Genomic DNA, 15,147 nt, shown 5'->3' on the forward strand with positions numbered 1-15,147 from the left:
ATTCACAAAAACAATAGGTTGACTACCTTGGTTTACATGTTTTTTTTACTTTCAAAAGGTTCAGAAAGTGCAATTTGAAATTCTAAAAATAATGTAAAATAAATAATACAGCAGGACGTCAGTCAGAGCACAAAGCATAGAACTGGACTCAATAGATTTCTGCTTAAGGATTGGGCAAATCCATAAAGACGGATGTTAGAAAAAATATCCTTAATAGCTTCACTAACCACAAGCAGCCATGTTCACGTTTAATTTAACTCACTTCACTGGCGTTTATGTAACAGAAACATATTACAATATATTACAAAACTATGCATAACCCTTAATACTTCAAAGCAAAAGTAAAACCAACAGTCAAATAAAAATTCAATCTTTCAACAGCAGAAGCAAGAAGCAGAAGTGTTTGCAGAAGAAGTCGTTACATGCTTTCTTCGCCTGTTTATGAGACATAAGGTGGTTTTTTTAAACTCACTTGTTGAAGGATTGTCTTGTCTGACTTCTCTCGCTGTCCCCAGGCGGATTCTCTAATCTGTGAACGAGAAATAGAAATTCATTCAGCCAAATATAAATAAGATCTTTCAACAGCAAACACATTCATCTAGGAAATGCAACAATGACGCAGCTTGTTCAAGAGGCAACCCTGTGGCGATACTGTGGTGATATTCAGTCACTCTTCACAGCAAAGTAAGACGGCCCAGCAGTGTGAAAGACGTCAACGACACTTCAAACACCACAATATGAAAATACTGGAATCTAATTTCTAAAATAGGTCAGGCTAACTTCATATTAGCCTCAATAGGAAGGCTAACATTAGCCTAACGAGCTCCAACACTCAACACAAAGGCTTTTCAGTTCTGCTATTACAGCTGTGTTAGCATGTTTCCTCACAACATACATTTTTACTAAAACTACGGGAGGTTTCTGCACCTCTACCAACAGTTTCAGTCCATCTTTATTCATACTCTGTTTACTGTCAACCTCTCCAGTGAAAGGGACTATGGGGGAATTTAAACTGAGTTTATGTACAAACAGATATTTCCAGCTCTGTCAAAGTAAATCATACCAAAATGATCTGAAATGTGTGGAGAAGGTGTGAGTTGTTCTCTGCTGGTTAGAGTTCTGCTCCAGAAGGAACGGTGCTCATACTGACCTCAGAGTTTGAATGGTTTGGCATCAGCATCAAGAGGTTGTAGCATTAGCATTAGCATGAGGACAGCATTGTCCTCCTTTTTCACACAGCACTAATTACCATGGTATGATATCATATAGATTATAAAGCACCACCATCTTTTGCACGTTCAAAACAGACGGGGAACTCTTATGCTCTTTTATAAATATTAGAAACCTCACTGCACTCTTGATGCACTCCAAAGGACCTCTTACTTAACCTAATCATTGAGAAAAATGATAAACAACTGCATTTCTAAGTGAGGCACCAGTCTGATATATGTTTTAAAAAAGCAGTAAGGAACTCCATGCAATGTGTCAATGACTTTAGAAAGAGTTTTCAGGGGGTTTTATAAATTACAAATACATTTACAAGATCTGATTGAATTTGCATGCAAACCAGAGTATGTGGCATGACATACTGCAACCTAAATTTTGTCTGCATGAGAGGAATTTGAGAGAACCTAAAGTGTTTCTCGCTTCTTGAAGAAGTGCCAAGGAGACAGTATAAATCAGGAGGTAGAGATAATACCAGGAAAAGGAATGTTGAGGAGGAAATATTCCTCTAGGAACCAGAGCAGAACAAATGTGTCATTTTTCTTTGTGCTGAGAACCATTAGCGAGCATTTATGGTCGGATGTTTTTCCTCTAATTCAACACAGAATAAGCGGTCCCTTGTCCCAGAGGAGTAAGAATCCTACCAGACAGGATCAGACTGATTTAGGCAGCGCAGCCGACCAGACAGGAAGCAGCTTCAGTTGCTGAAGATTGCTGCAATAGGAACCAAAATAAAACTCTATTTTCAAACCTCGACTTTGCCAGTTACCTACCTGTCAATGAGGATGTCCAGCACTCTCTCTGTAGAGGTGAAGGACCGATAGGTGGACAGGAAGATGGAGATGAAGGAGGAATCTCCCAGTGAGAAAGAGTGGAGGAGGTGCAGCACCAGCTTCTCTTCCGTTCCAGCTTTCACGCACTGGGAACGGGAAACGGTTGACTGGAAGTCAACAGGAAGAGAGGACAAGACACTTGACATGCCTGCAGAGTTTTCTGAAACTGAGTCAAATTGAAAGTAGCTTACCGCTGGACTGTTAGGGCTGGCATGCTGCTGTTTGACCACGACCGTGTAGATAACCCCTTCGTCTTCCTCCTCCACCACGGTGGACTGTAAAGCAGGGAAAATGTGAGGAAAATCTGATTTATCTAAACTCTGCTTCCAGTCAGCCGGACTTTGTTTTGATCCTTTAAACTGATTAATTCCCAAAGTTTTCTGAAACTCTTTTTTTGTACTTTAGCTTGTTGTTTGGATAAAAATAAGTAGATGATTCACTGTTTTTACCTTCAAACTAAACACTCTGCACTGTTTATTCTGGACAAATGCCCCCCATGTGTAATGAAAACAATGCACACATCTTTGAACTCATTTCCTACATTTAGCTAAAGCGACCCTGGTTCAGCCTGAGGGAAAGTCCCTGACACAGTTACCCCATTTTGCTGCCCTACTAACTCACAGACCCCAGAGTGCAAGCTGCGGCGCAGAATCCGGCCATTCTTACCAAATCCAGAGGGCAGTACCAGGTAGTCTTCATGGGTGAGGACTCCGCCTGAGAAGAAGACAAAACAAATCGCATCATGAGGTTTCATATTTGAAGGTTTTTGGATGGTAAAATCTAGAAGATAATGACAAAAGGGCAGAAAAGTTAAAAAGTTAGGCCTTTGAACTATTCCTTGAAGAATAGTTCAATTGAAGAATTGAACTAGTCTTCAATTCTTCTCAGATTTGAAGAATAGTTTTGTTAGAGATTCCAGAAGAAGAGCCAACATGACTGAAGTTTTCTGCAGTTTGTGCCTGTCGCTGTGCACTGTCAGTCAGCAGGATGAAACAAGGCTCCTACAACATCCTCTAGAATACAAGAGACTCAAATTTGACTCATTTGAAATGTTCTGGCTGTGGCGTCACCCACAGTGTGCAAAAAAAAGAAATGACCGTCAACTCTCTCAGTAAGGTAGCTTCGTCTTAAACTTCAAGCAGCGTGTCTGACTGCAGGAAGCCTGACTAAATATTCAGTTAATATCAAATACTTTATGATATGAGAAAATACTAAAACCACACTAGGATTTGATTTAAATTACAAGAATAAAGTCATATTATTATGACAATAAAATTATAATATTAGTGGGATAAAGATCCAATGTAGAAAGTCATAAAATTACCTGAACAAAGTCGCTTTAGCAAGAGTAAAGCTTCGATAATTATCAAAATCTGGCATCATAAGCTGGCCTAGTCCAAGATTCTTCCTTCAAAATACACACAATCTTTTCAAAATCCTGATATTGATAATAATTTGATGCGGATATGTTAAAAAGTTCATTATTTGTAAAACTGATCCGAAAACAGTACTTCACAAAATGCTCAACGTTCCTCATTGTAATTTTCTATTATGTTTCATGGAGGAATTAGGAAAGTCATAATAACAAATTTTACTGGGCAGTTAATGGTCCCAATAATTATTGCAATAAACAATAATATTGTTGTTTTGAGACTATTTTAAATAATTACATGGATACTGGCCTAATAATTGAAGTTTGCATGCAAGTAATACTTCTTGTCATTCTTGTTTCTGCAAGCCAACCAGTAAAACACCTAAAAAAAACACGGCAAAAACAAATAAAGACTCACATGTTACCACATGCAGACAACCTTTCTAATCAGCTCCAGTCCAATATGATCAATACACAGAAACCTGCCTCTGCAGCATTAAGGCTCAGGCTTATCACATTCACACACACATGGCTCTTGGGTTGCAGGATCCTGCAGTCGAACTCAGGTTGCACAGAGCTCACAGCTCTCTCTCTCAAAGAGAAAAGTGTGATATGTGCAGCTGCTCTCCAGAGACATTTGAATACTGCCAAAACAGACAGAGTGATAAGAGGCAGATGACCTATTACTAACACGAACTGCACAGGTGGTACTGTATCACTTTATCTGAAGGAACATCACAGATAAATCATGTTTTACAAATGAATAAACATGTTTTCATCGTACAACCCTCAAAGTTTTACAAAACTTTTTCTTTTATATCTTCAACAGAAACAGTAGTCCCTTTCTTTTGTCCCTTCTTTTCTTTTACATTTCTGCACGTAAATAGAAAAGCAAGAGGGTTTTTATCCCAATTTTCAGAATGAAAGACTTTAAAACTATGAAAATGATCTTTCTGTATTGTTGGCTGTATTTAGATTACAACATATAACTCTCACATCAACCAATATCGGAGCTTATTGATGTGCAAGAGCCAAGTACTGGGTCATGCTTTCCGAGGTGACTTGGTGTGGCGGCTCTGACTGAGTCGCTGTGAGTCAACTGTTTTGATCTCCATAACACAACGGAAACACCTTGGAGACACACTCTGATGAGAAAAACACCAAAATCCTTACATCCCCTAAACTTTGACAAAAGCAAGTTTTATTTTCCAAATATAGAATCACAAAGATCCAACTCAAGTTAGCACTTGAAAAGGCAAGTTCAAGGTCCCAGAGCGAGCTTAGTGTCCACAGCAGCAGGAGGGACATGCGGTCTGACCCACATCAGGTTTATGGTTTTATTAATCATAATAAACCCATTTATCCTCCAGTGGCCTCTCTCACGTTGCCTGAACTTGGATTGACCGAAGGTCAGCGGACGCTCCTTACATTCAAAGGGCATTAGAAGCAAACATGTTCCACCTCTGGATTTTATCTCAACCCGTTCTGGACAAACCTGCCGACATTTCTGTCTTTTCTCATAAACTCAGCACATATACACACCGAGAGCAAAAGAGAAAAATGTCCCAGCAGTTACCTCGTCCCGGGCAAGTACAGGCAGGTAGGAATCCTTGAGCTTCCTGGAAATTTTCAGGATGAAGCCGTGAACATTTCTCCCATTTTCTCCTTCCCTTTTCATCTGCGCTCCCCTCGTTTCCAGAAATCCTCAGAATCCAAACCGATTTCTGCAGGTTTATCCCGGTAAAGCATGCCTCTCTACACACACAACGCCAGGCTTTGTTACACACCTGAAGCAGGACTCAAGTCAAGTCCGGCCCCCGGCAGGCAGCATCATATGGACACACCCATTACACACACAAACACACACCCTCCCCCCCACACACTCACACACACTCCACAACACTTTAAGAGCATGCAGGTGTCCATAAAGCAGTTAAAGTGAATAACTTTTCCTCTACATGCATATTACATATGCATATAAAACATTTGCATCAAAAGGATAATATATTCACATAATCAAAGGCCTTCATCAGTGAACACACACACGCACGCACACACACACACACACTGAGAGACAAAGCCCTGAAGCCTTTTCCAGAACAATGCCCCCTCTCTTCCAGTCTCCCCCCTCTCCCTGCTCTGCTTCCCTTACGGATGACCTTCCCATGTAGATAAACCAGTTGGACCATGTATCCGCTTTAAAGCAGTGTGACATTCACCCGCCTTAGGCTTATGCTATCATTTAAAAAAGCTAACCCTGTGCTTGTAAGCTATATAAAAAAACCTCCACATCTGCTAGTAAGGAAGCTGTTTGTTTAAGTAGCTAATATCATTAAAGAGAGAAAGAAAACTCATGATATCCCATTTTTACAACTCTGAGGCTGTGAATAATAGAGAAAATGTTCCAAACTCAACCTGTCAGTTGTCTTCACCCGCCTATCGTTGCAGGGTTACAGTCGAGAGGTGGCGTAAATACTGGGAAAACATCCACACTCATGCTGTAGGAAAGACCAATCAGCCTCTCATGAATGGCTTTGGATTTCCACAGGAACACAGAAAAAGTAAACGCCAGGCAGAAAAACCAAGGTCAAGATTCAAACCCAAGACCTTCTTATTGCAGGGCAATAGCAGTGTGGCAAAGTTATTATAGTTAAATAAAACTAACCAAATAAATGAAAACTTCAATTGAGAAAACATTTTCCTTAACTAAAATAAATAAAACTGATAATTTAGCTAAAAGGAATTATATTGTGAGTTTATAAAAACTAACTAAAACAGACTGAAATTATGCAGATATAATATCCTTTGTTTTTGTGTTTATGAATATATTTATTAGCCTTTCAAACTGATGTGAAATTGATTTTATTTTTATGTTTGCAACATAAAAACAAATTACGTCAGTCCATTCTCCTCCCGGTGGAGCTGATGCTAGTCTGCAAAATGCCAACAGCAAAACTGGGGAGAAAACTTCAGTTGGTTGTTCAACAATAATTTAATCGGTTTGTTGAAAATGGTACCTCCTGTTAAATTATTCATTACCCAATCGATGTACACATAATCATAATATACTATTTCACCTTTTTGAGTTCTGTGGCTAAAAATGAACCAAAGTATGAAAAATCTAAAACTACTAGTATACCAAATTAGTGGACGAGAACTAAACTACTGCAGCCGTGTTGTGTATTCCTGTCTGAAGTAAAGTCGTCTCTGGCAGAGTGATCCAGTCTGCCTTTACCTCAAAGGAAACTAGTCTCTGTACAGTTGTCTTTTTCCAGACGCTGCTTCTAAAACATCTTCAGATTTTTGAGAAATGAAATCATTTCCAGCAGAGCACCAGTCTTCTAAAGTCTGACTAAATGTGGGTCAGAATGAGCAGAACCTTTTTCTTCTTTGTTTAGTTGTTGGCTTTTCAAAGACTACTTGTGGATAAGAGTTGTGAACACAGGCTGCTGCTGAGAATCACATGAATCGAAGTGTTTTTAAAGTACTTTGCAGCTTTTCATCTCTTGGGTTTATTGGAAAAAAAGTGTCCACTGTGTTTGTACTGTTTGTCAGATCAGATCTGCTTTTGGAGTCCTTTGCTCTCTTTATTCTTAAAGTTCCCTCAGTTCCCCCGGTTACATACAGGAAGCACATAATAAGTGGAAACAAACACAGGAAACAGGACATGCTGCTGCGTTGAGAAGCTATTTCTCTTCCTCTCTCCTTCCATCAAAACTAAAGCTGCTTTAGCTTCTCCTAAACAGCGTCATTTATTAAACAGCAACAAATGAGGGAAGAAAAATCTCTCTTTTAATCTTTCACCACGTCCCATGAGACTCCAACCTCCAAAAGATAAAACAGCTCCTCCATTTTTCCTCACTTAAAAGCCTCCTGGCTAACTTTCTGTGAACATTTTAAACCGTTTGTCCAAACTTGAGGTCATAAATGCTTCTGGAGGATTTATTTAAGGATAACCATTGTTTTTTTTTAGTGTTCCACAAACCAGACCTCTTCCTTCCTATCTTTCTCTTTGCTCCTCTTTGCAGGCTTTCATCTGTTCATTCCCATGGTGCCTGTTATCTAATGCCTTTCAAGTAAAACTCTTGCATACTCAAGACAAACAAGTTATATTCTTCAGTCCTGATTACATTTAGAAATATTAGTAACGGAGCAAATTAAGGTTTAATGCAACATTGAAAAATGTGCAAGCATGGCTGAATCTATTGTTACACTTTCTGTTTATAATACTTGAACTAAGGAAGCTTGGAACTGGAATCTGACAATTTTCCGAATGACTGGCATGACGGCATACAGAGAGATCCAACAGCTAATCTGAAATAAAAATATTTGCATTGCATTTTAGAAACCGGCTACCTGAACAGGTGTGTTCACTTCTACAAGGTAAGACAAGTACAGTAATTTCCCCAAAATAGTCTGAATCTGAAAATTAAATAAACATCATTTAGCTGGATTATGCTGCTTCCAGGGCATAATTTTCAAAAATAGCAACAAAAAAGACAGAGATACAGATCGCCATGCCTTCAAATCATTGTGGAAAGCACAGATGACTTTTTAAGCTTCTGACAGCTTAATACTGAAACTATGTATTTTAAGGCAACACCACAATCACATTGTTTCCTTTTGCAACATCATTGTCAGATACAATTACACACCTTATGAAGAGCATAACAAAGATGCTGACTGAAGCTGATAAGGAAGTTTTATTATCCACAGTAAAATGAATTCTTCAATCACCAAAGCCACTCAGAGAGAAAGAAGCCATCAAAGCAAAGCCAACTTAAAAGGCCAGAGGGCATCTTGTAAAGTTCACTGACGGACAAATGCCATAATTTTTGGATACATATTCTATGGTCTGAGGATTTTGAGAAAAAAGGGCCAAAGTTTGCAGGTCTGAGATTATCAACCCAAAAGTAAAGTACGGGAGTGGCAGCATTATGTTGTGTGGTTATTTTTCTGAATGGGGGAGAAAAATCACCAAGGAAGTTAAAGTTTGGGCTCATGTTGGTCAGTGTGTTGGAGAATCCATCAGAAAACCCTGACATTAGTCCCAATGTGGAAACTACTGTAAGAAAAGGAAACTCAAAGTTATCTCTCATTTTCTGGCATTTTAAAAATAGAAATCATTTTCCTAACAAAAACATAAAAAGCGAAGTCTAATTTAATATGAGACAGTGTATATAAGCTTCTGCTCTCAGCTGTAGTTGTGGCTACAGCTGCATTCGGTCCAAACTTGTAACAAGAACATTTTCTATTCTCAGCTGTTCAATCATTTGTTGGAGCATAAACATGTTTTTTTCTGTTTGTTTGGTATATTACCCCTTTTATAATCAATGGGCAAGCTTCATTATTCACCTGAGGTTATCACTCCTGACTCAGATATCCAAGTTTCCCTCATTAAAGTATGAGTAAAAGGCCTGTATTGGATTCCACTTTACTGAATGTCCTTGGAGACAGACTGGGAAACTGGATAGCGTTCATGGTGAGAGCAGGTGTGCATTGCCTCAGCTGGTCAAACCACAGCATGCATTATTTACTGCAGCCCAGCAGTTAACTTGTGACATGAGAGGAAATGTGATCATTTTAGAGAGTCCAGGAACCAAAAGGAGTTTCTTGAAAGTTCAGGATGAAGTTAAACAATAGAACCACAAGCAGGTCATCTGTTGCAAAGAAAAGAGTCGGGATAAAATGTTCCCAGCCTTCTGGTTATTTGTGAAAATACAAACCAGGAAACAACATCTGATCTGACTATGTGAAAATCACGGTGAAACCATCTGTTCAGGCCTCACTAACTCCCACTAAACATTAACAGAGCTGAACGCTCCTGTTCACGTCTTACAAATCCTGAATTACTAAACTCTGAACTGCTTAAAGACTGAGTTGCTTGATCAACAACACAGTGATACCAGCTACTGTTGCTGACATGAATCTGTTGCCAAGAAGACAAAGGCATTTGTCAAATGCATCCAGCTATGCTAACAATCATAAAAACAGAGAAACGTGCTAAAGCTACTTAGTTTTAGCGCATTTTGGTAAACAAAAGGCAAAAAGTTTACAAAACGCTAATAATGTACAGCTCTGAGGCAGCTCAACAGTAACTGTTAACGTCAACAATGATGATAAATTGTCTCAGAATATTTTCCAGATTTTTACAAATATTTGCTGATTTGCATTAAACATAATAGATGAGTTTATTGAAGTAGTTTTCACAAATTCTGGTCAAACACCAACCAGGTAACCTCTAACAGACTGTTTAAAATTATTAACTATTAAAAAAACACATTTGCAAATTAGCATTAAAAATAACTGACAATAGAAAATTATTTGAATAATTTAATTAGTGTGTGCAATATCTGCACAGGATTACTTAGATGCACTATTTAAATAAGAAGTTATATTTAGGGATATGTGTTTATTGTAGCATTTTCATATTTTTTTGGAGTAATTGTGTTAAAATCATTGTGTTTGTGGGGCTGACTGTAGTGTCACAGTTGCCTAAATAGACAACAAAAAAGATGTAAATAATTTGGTATCAACATAAAATAAATAACACAATATATTGTTAAAACATTTTCAGTACATATTGGCCAACCCTAATTATAAGTCAAGTCCAAGTCCAACATATTTGGTGAGCTGGATGGACTTTAGCTTCACTTTTCAATGACATTTTAACTTATTGAAAATGATTGAAATTGCTGAATGTCTTCAAATGTTTTGGTGAGTTGGTTTAAAGTACATTATAATCCTGAGAAACATACAGAAATATCCAAAAAACGTTTAAATGTAGAAAAGTGATGATCAATTCAAAGGCAAGATTCATTGTTAAGACTGACTCTTGATAGATTATGAGACAGATTGAGAAGATTAATAAAACTTGACATAGGGCAACAATATACATTGCTGTGCTGCTGTTTTGGGTGGAAATCTGCCTCATAACATGAAAATAATCAGCACAAGACGCAAAACGACAGTTGTATCCAGATGCAAGATTTCTCAAAATCAGCATTCAGATTATAAATTGAGAACTGTGTTTGTAAATTTATTACATCTTTTCATAACTAGTATGGAGTAGACTAAATGTATGATTTTTCTGCTCAACAATGGCAATTATGTACACATACACTCCCTTCATGTACGTCACATTGGCTTTATTTCCTCTGTTTTCTGAGAACCAGGCAACCGCATCTGATGTTTATTTAACAAACTAAAAACTGAACACAGATCATACGGTTTCATGTGACACTGCTCTGAATGCTGATAGCTGTGATGAAGCTAAATGAGCCTACAGTGTGTAAATCACTTTAATGTGTAAACCTCGGAGAACAGACGAAATCGGAAGTATCATTCATGGTTTATAAACGCCATGAATGTATTCACAGAACTGAGCCGCGGCGTCAGCACCAACTTCCCTTCACAAAGTTCTGCTACACGCTGCAGGTGGACAAAAACAAACTTACCTGTGAATTTTCCAGATTTTCGCTCCTCCCTGACTGGCTGCTTGGGGTCCCCCCATCAGGCGATAAGGGCCGGTAGCCAATGAGAGGCACCTCGCTTGACTCCACCCCCGGCAGGTTATAGCCACCTGTTCGCAGGTTACGGTGGAGCATGGTGCCGGCTGCCACAGACAGGAAGAAAACACAAGACAGCATTCAATGGTCCACCTTTGCTTAGATCAGAAACACCTAAACACGAATCTACTGCTAAACGTAGCCTAGTCTCTTTTTCAAGTCAACTGATTATTACCTTCCCAAATTATTTGCATCTTATGACAATAATTGCCTACATATTGAAACCTGTATGTTGGAAGCAGTCTGTTTGGGTTTCACACTGATGCACACAAGAGCTCTTCCTTTACCACTCCTGATTTAAATGGAGGACAAACACAAGGGGGAGGAGTGCAGCAGGGTCACATGCTAAGCCTATTTGGAATGCAAATACAGAATTACATTATCTGAGTTGCCAGGAACACAGCAGTCCAAGGCATACTTAGCTTGACATTTGTCAGAAAAGTATCTTTTTCAAGTGTGAATCAGCAAATAATTTACATCCCTGCTTAAAAACAAAACAACCGACTGTGAAAATTGTGGAGATGAACAATCGTTTACCGATCTTCATGTAGAAAACCAGGTTGCAATATTTTGAAAACACCGTGATTATGAAGAAATTCCTGGAGTTTATTTGCTCCAGGTTTCCAGTGAACTTCAGCTGTAATGTTACATCATAACATTTCTAGAAACAACAGCATGGCAAAAAGGAACTTTTTGCTGTTGTGGCGCGTTGCAGCCAGGAAATGGAAATATCTGAGTTCTTAGTTGTAAGTTTGAACTGGAGCAACACCTGAAGTTTCACATCCCACTCAGAAGGTGGGGGAAACTTTGACAACCTAAAGTTTGTTTCTACTATAGGGATCAAATTGGGACAGAAATGTAGAACTATTTATTTTAGCATTTTCATTCTTCTTTCTGATTTTGCCTTGTTTTAAAACATTAACACTTAAAAATTTGACCTTATGACATTAATAGACCAAATCACTGAGTTCTGGCTTCAATTATTAGGGACACCAAAAAAAAGAATCAGTAATTATAAGTGTTTTAAGTATTCTGTTTTGCTTTTCAAAACAAACATCTCCTTGCTAAGCTTGTTGCAATAAGCAATTAATAATTTAATACATTTAAATGAGCTTGATCATTTCCATTCTGATGATTCGTAGTTTTTATTTAATTTTTTCAGTTTGTGACTTTTATTTATTGTTTCTGGTTGTTTTCTTTTATTTTGGATATTTAGAACATCTTCTACTTCTAGTGTTAGGTGTCCTTCACAAAACTGATGTTTATTGGACTTTGAGAAGGCGAGCACACATTATTACATAATTATCAATATTTTACTTGAAAATGGTCTCAAAATAACAATATTTATTGTTTATTGGGATAATTTATGAGCCAGTAAAATTTGTTATCATGACAGGCCTACTTCTTGCATTTAAATCTGTATTAATCAGGCACTAAGATGCTGTACTTTAGACAAATAATTGATAAATAATAGACAATTACTCTTGACAAATAACTACATTTGTAAAACCAAGTCGAGCTCCAGAACAAAGCCTGAGCTGAAATGTTTATGAAGCACTTCAGTAACTTTTAAGGACATTTCCGATGAAAGAAACAGAAACAGTGGCGTTAGTGATGGGCGGCAGGCCTTGACTCATTTGTTTAACTCAGTCACTGTCCCGGAAAGCAGGCCTGGATTTGCATAGCAACCTTTCCTTCCATTTCCTTTTCCCCTCTTCGGTATTTGACGTGAAGATAGACATCGAGTAAACACTGTTTGAGGAAGAGAGGTGTAGGAGGGATAGAGATGTCCTAGTTGATAATGTAAAAGCTGATGAATACTCTTGTGTTGTGATTTTAGCTAAAGAGGTTTTGATTCTGCATGCTGTGTAAAACCTTTTGATTGTTCTCCTGAGAAAGACATGCAGAATCATTTTTATGAATGCTAAGACTGCATCAGACTCAGCCTGGGTAATAATAACCTCCTGCATCAGAAAATAGCTCCAAAAAGCAGACCCAACTTTCTTCTTCTTTCCTGCTCGACTCATGCAGCTGCCTTTGTGCAATACTTTGTCTTACATCATCCCGGATTTGCTGTAAGATTTAAGATTCTGCTCGGTTTCTCAAGAGAGCAGCGTTGCAGTCTGCATGAAAGGAGGTGGAAAGGTGGGTAAGGGACGGGAGGGGGGGAACAGGCTGCAGGGGAAACAAGGCATCAACAGTGCAGCATGTGTTCTCACCAACGGCTGTGCAGAGGTCTGAAAGGCTGCTATTCAGAGGCTTTGACCAAAGCAAACAGCCCACATATGACTGAGGTATAAACACACACACAGGCACATAAAGCTGGACACTAAAGTCACACTGGCATTAGCTATATGATTCAGATATGTTCAGTCTGGATCCTTCAGAGAGAAACGCTTGAAATGATGAGGGTTGTAAAAGTTTCTGCGTGCTGGCACTCCCATTAAAACACACAGCAGAGAACTAACTGCTTCCTACTGTGACTCAGATACTGTATGGTCTGAAAAAACAGGCAAACAGAGAAACACAGATAGAGGCAGCTGTGGGTGAACTCACTGAGAGCTGGGTCGCCACTTATCCAACTGTCAGGCGGATCAGAGGCAGCATCTGAGGACCGCTGCCGGGTAAAGAACGGCGGCTCAGCTGGGGGAAGTCGCGCCCATCGGTGCCACGGTCACCGCCGACAACCAGGAGGGAGTTTCCGTCCCTTACCTCACCTCTACGCCCTCCAAAGAGTCTCCCCCTCTCTATCAGCGTCCCCCACACCTCGCGTCTGTCCAGCCTTCAGCAGCTGATAACGCACTTTGGTGTGGCAGCAAACTCTCTCCTCCTCCTCTTCCTCCTCCTCCTCCTGCCGCAGCCGCAGCTGCTCCCCCTAACGTCGCAGTTCCTGGATGCGTTCAGCTCTCGGCGCTCTAGTAACAGATCCGTCTCTCTGAGTGGCTCACAGCGACGGCGTGAGCCGGACACCACACACAACGCTGCGCCGTAACCGCAGACAGTGTGCCGCTCACCCGGGGAGTTGGAGCAGCTGAGAGACGCGACGCGGACGCGCTGTACGCACCGCCGACCGGCGCGCACGCCACGTACACTGTAAACACGCTCTGTGTGTTACCACAACAAGGCGCCCTGAACTTTTATCAGATGAATTTAAAGGTTATGGTCTGGTTGTTATTACATATTTAAATCAAAATGTGGACGCAATAAAAAAATATTTCAAACATTTAGAGTTTGAAATGTTTACAGGTTTGACTTTAAAAATGAGTCAAACCTGTAAACATGACTGTGTGATCCATGTTATCTCTGTCCTCATTGATCCTCACATGGATAGTTTACAATTAACCTGCAGTATATACGCATATCCATCTCCGTGAATTAGAATATATTTAAATAAAAAAATATTACTATTTTTATTTCATTATGAGTGATAAAAATTACGACGGTGAATAAGACCATTGTAGTTCAAAAAAATTAATGAATTTCCATCAAAAAACATTTATTTGTCCAAGTGAACTGCAGCTGAAATCAGTAGGCATCTCAAACAGATGTATCCCAGACATGAGTTACCACTGACACTTTTCTAAGTTACTCCTTAACCAGAAACGTTTTTCTTTCTGCAGAAAAGAAAAAGAAACTGAACTGTTGCTCAGTGGTCCAAAATTTTCTTTACAGATGAAATCCAGATCCTTCAGTCTAGAGGAAGTATGAAGAATATGTCAGGATCTTGGGTTGTTTGAGTTTGTTTTGGGTTTACTTGTGTTCCTTAGTTCTTTCTGCTTGTTCTGCCTTATTTATATTTTTACCCTAGTTCCTTCTTCATGAGTCTAGATATGTCCATTTCTTGTGTCTTGTCCTTTTCTTATTTAATCTATTTTTTATTATTATGTTTCTTATTTTGTTAGATTCATTTCCTGGTCCCCAGTGCTCTCTCTCACCCCCTGTGTCACTTCCTCTTCCTCTCTCTCTTTACAGTCTGCTTTTTGCTTTCTTCTCACACCTGCAACCTGTTAGCTCATCAGCCCAGGTCTTATGTTCAGCATTCACTTCCCTAAGTACTTAAGCACCTCATTCTCAGTCACTCCTTGCTGGTTCCTCCTGTTACATCGCTGCTTTACCCTGTGTACGCCCTGATAGGTATTTTCTTAACCTA

General features: G+C 39.2%; 1 protein-coding gene across 2 annotated transcripts in view; it reads right to left on the reverse strand.

The window, feature by feature from the left end:
* Positions 1-14,048, reverse strand: part of rgl2 (ral guanine nucleotide dissociation stimulator-like 2) — a 29,612-nt gene extending 15,564 nt beyond the window's left edge. Inside the window, exons 1-6 of one of the 2 annotated variants that reach the window (XM_014974352.2) lie at positions 13,554-14,048; positions 10,887-11,044; positions 2,724-2,771; positions 2,249-2,332; positions 1,998-2,164; positions 473-529 (exon numbers count right to left, since the gene is read on the reverse strand). In XM_014974352.2, the coding sequence (XP_014829838.2) occupies positions 473-529; positions 1,998-2,164; positions 2,249-2,332; positions 2,724-2,771; positions 10,887-11,036 (506 nt within the window). In that variant the 5' untranslated portion in view covers positions 11,037-11,044; positions 13,554-14,048. Of the gene's footprint in view, positions 1-472; positions 530-1,997; positions 2,165-2,248; positions 2,333-2,723; positions 2,772-5,005; positions 5,397-10,886; positions 11,045-13,553 lie in introns of those variants that run through there. The other variant, XM_014974353.2, reaches the window with a different exon arrangement.
* Between the last annotated feature and the right edge of the window lie 1,099 nt (positions 14,049-15,147).

This window comes from Poecilia mexicana, unplaced genomic scaffold (assembly GCF_051168715.1).
Source record: "Poecilia mexicana isolate PSO_F unplaced genomic scaffold, ASM5116871v1 scaffold_16, whole genome shotgun sequence".
NCBI classification, from domain to species: Eukaryota; Metazoa; Chordata; class Actinopteri; order Cyprinodontiformes; family Poeciliidae; genus Poecilia; species Poecilia mexicana.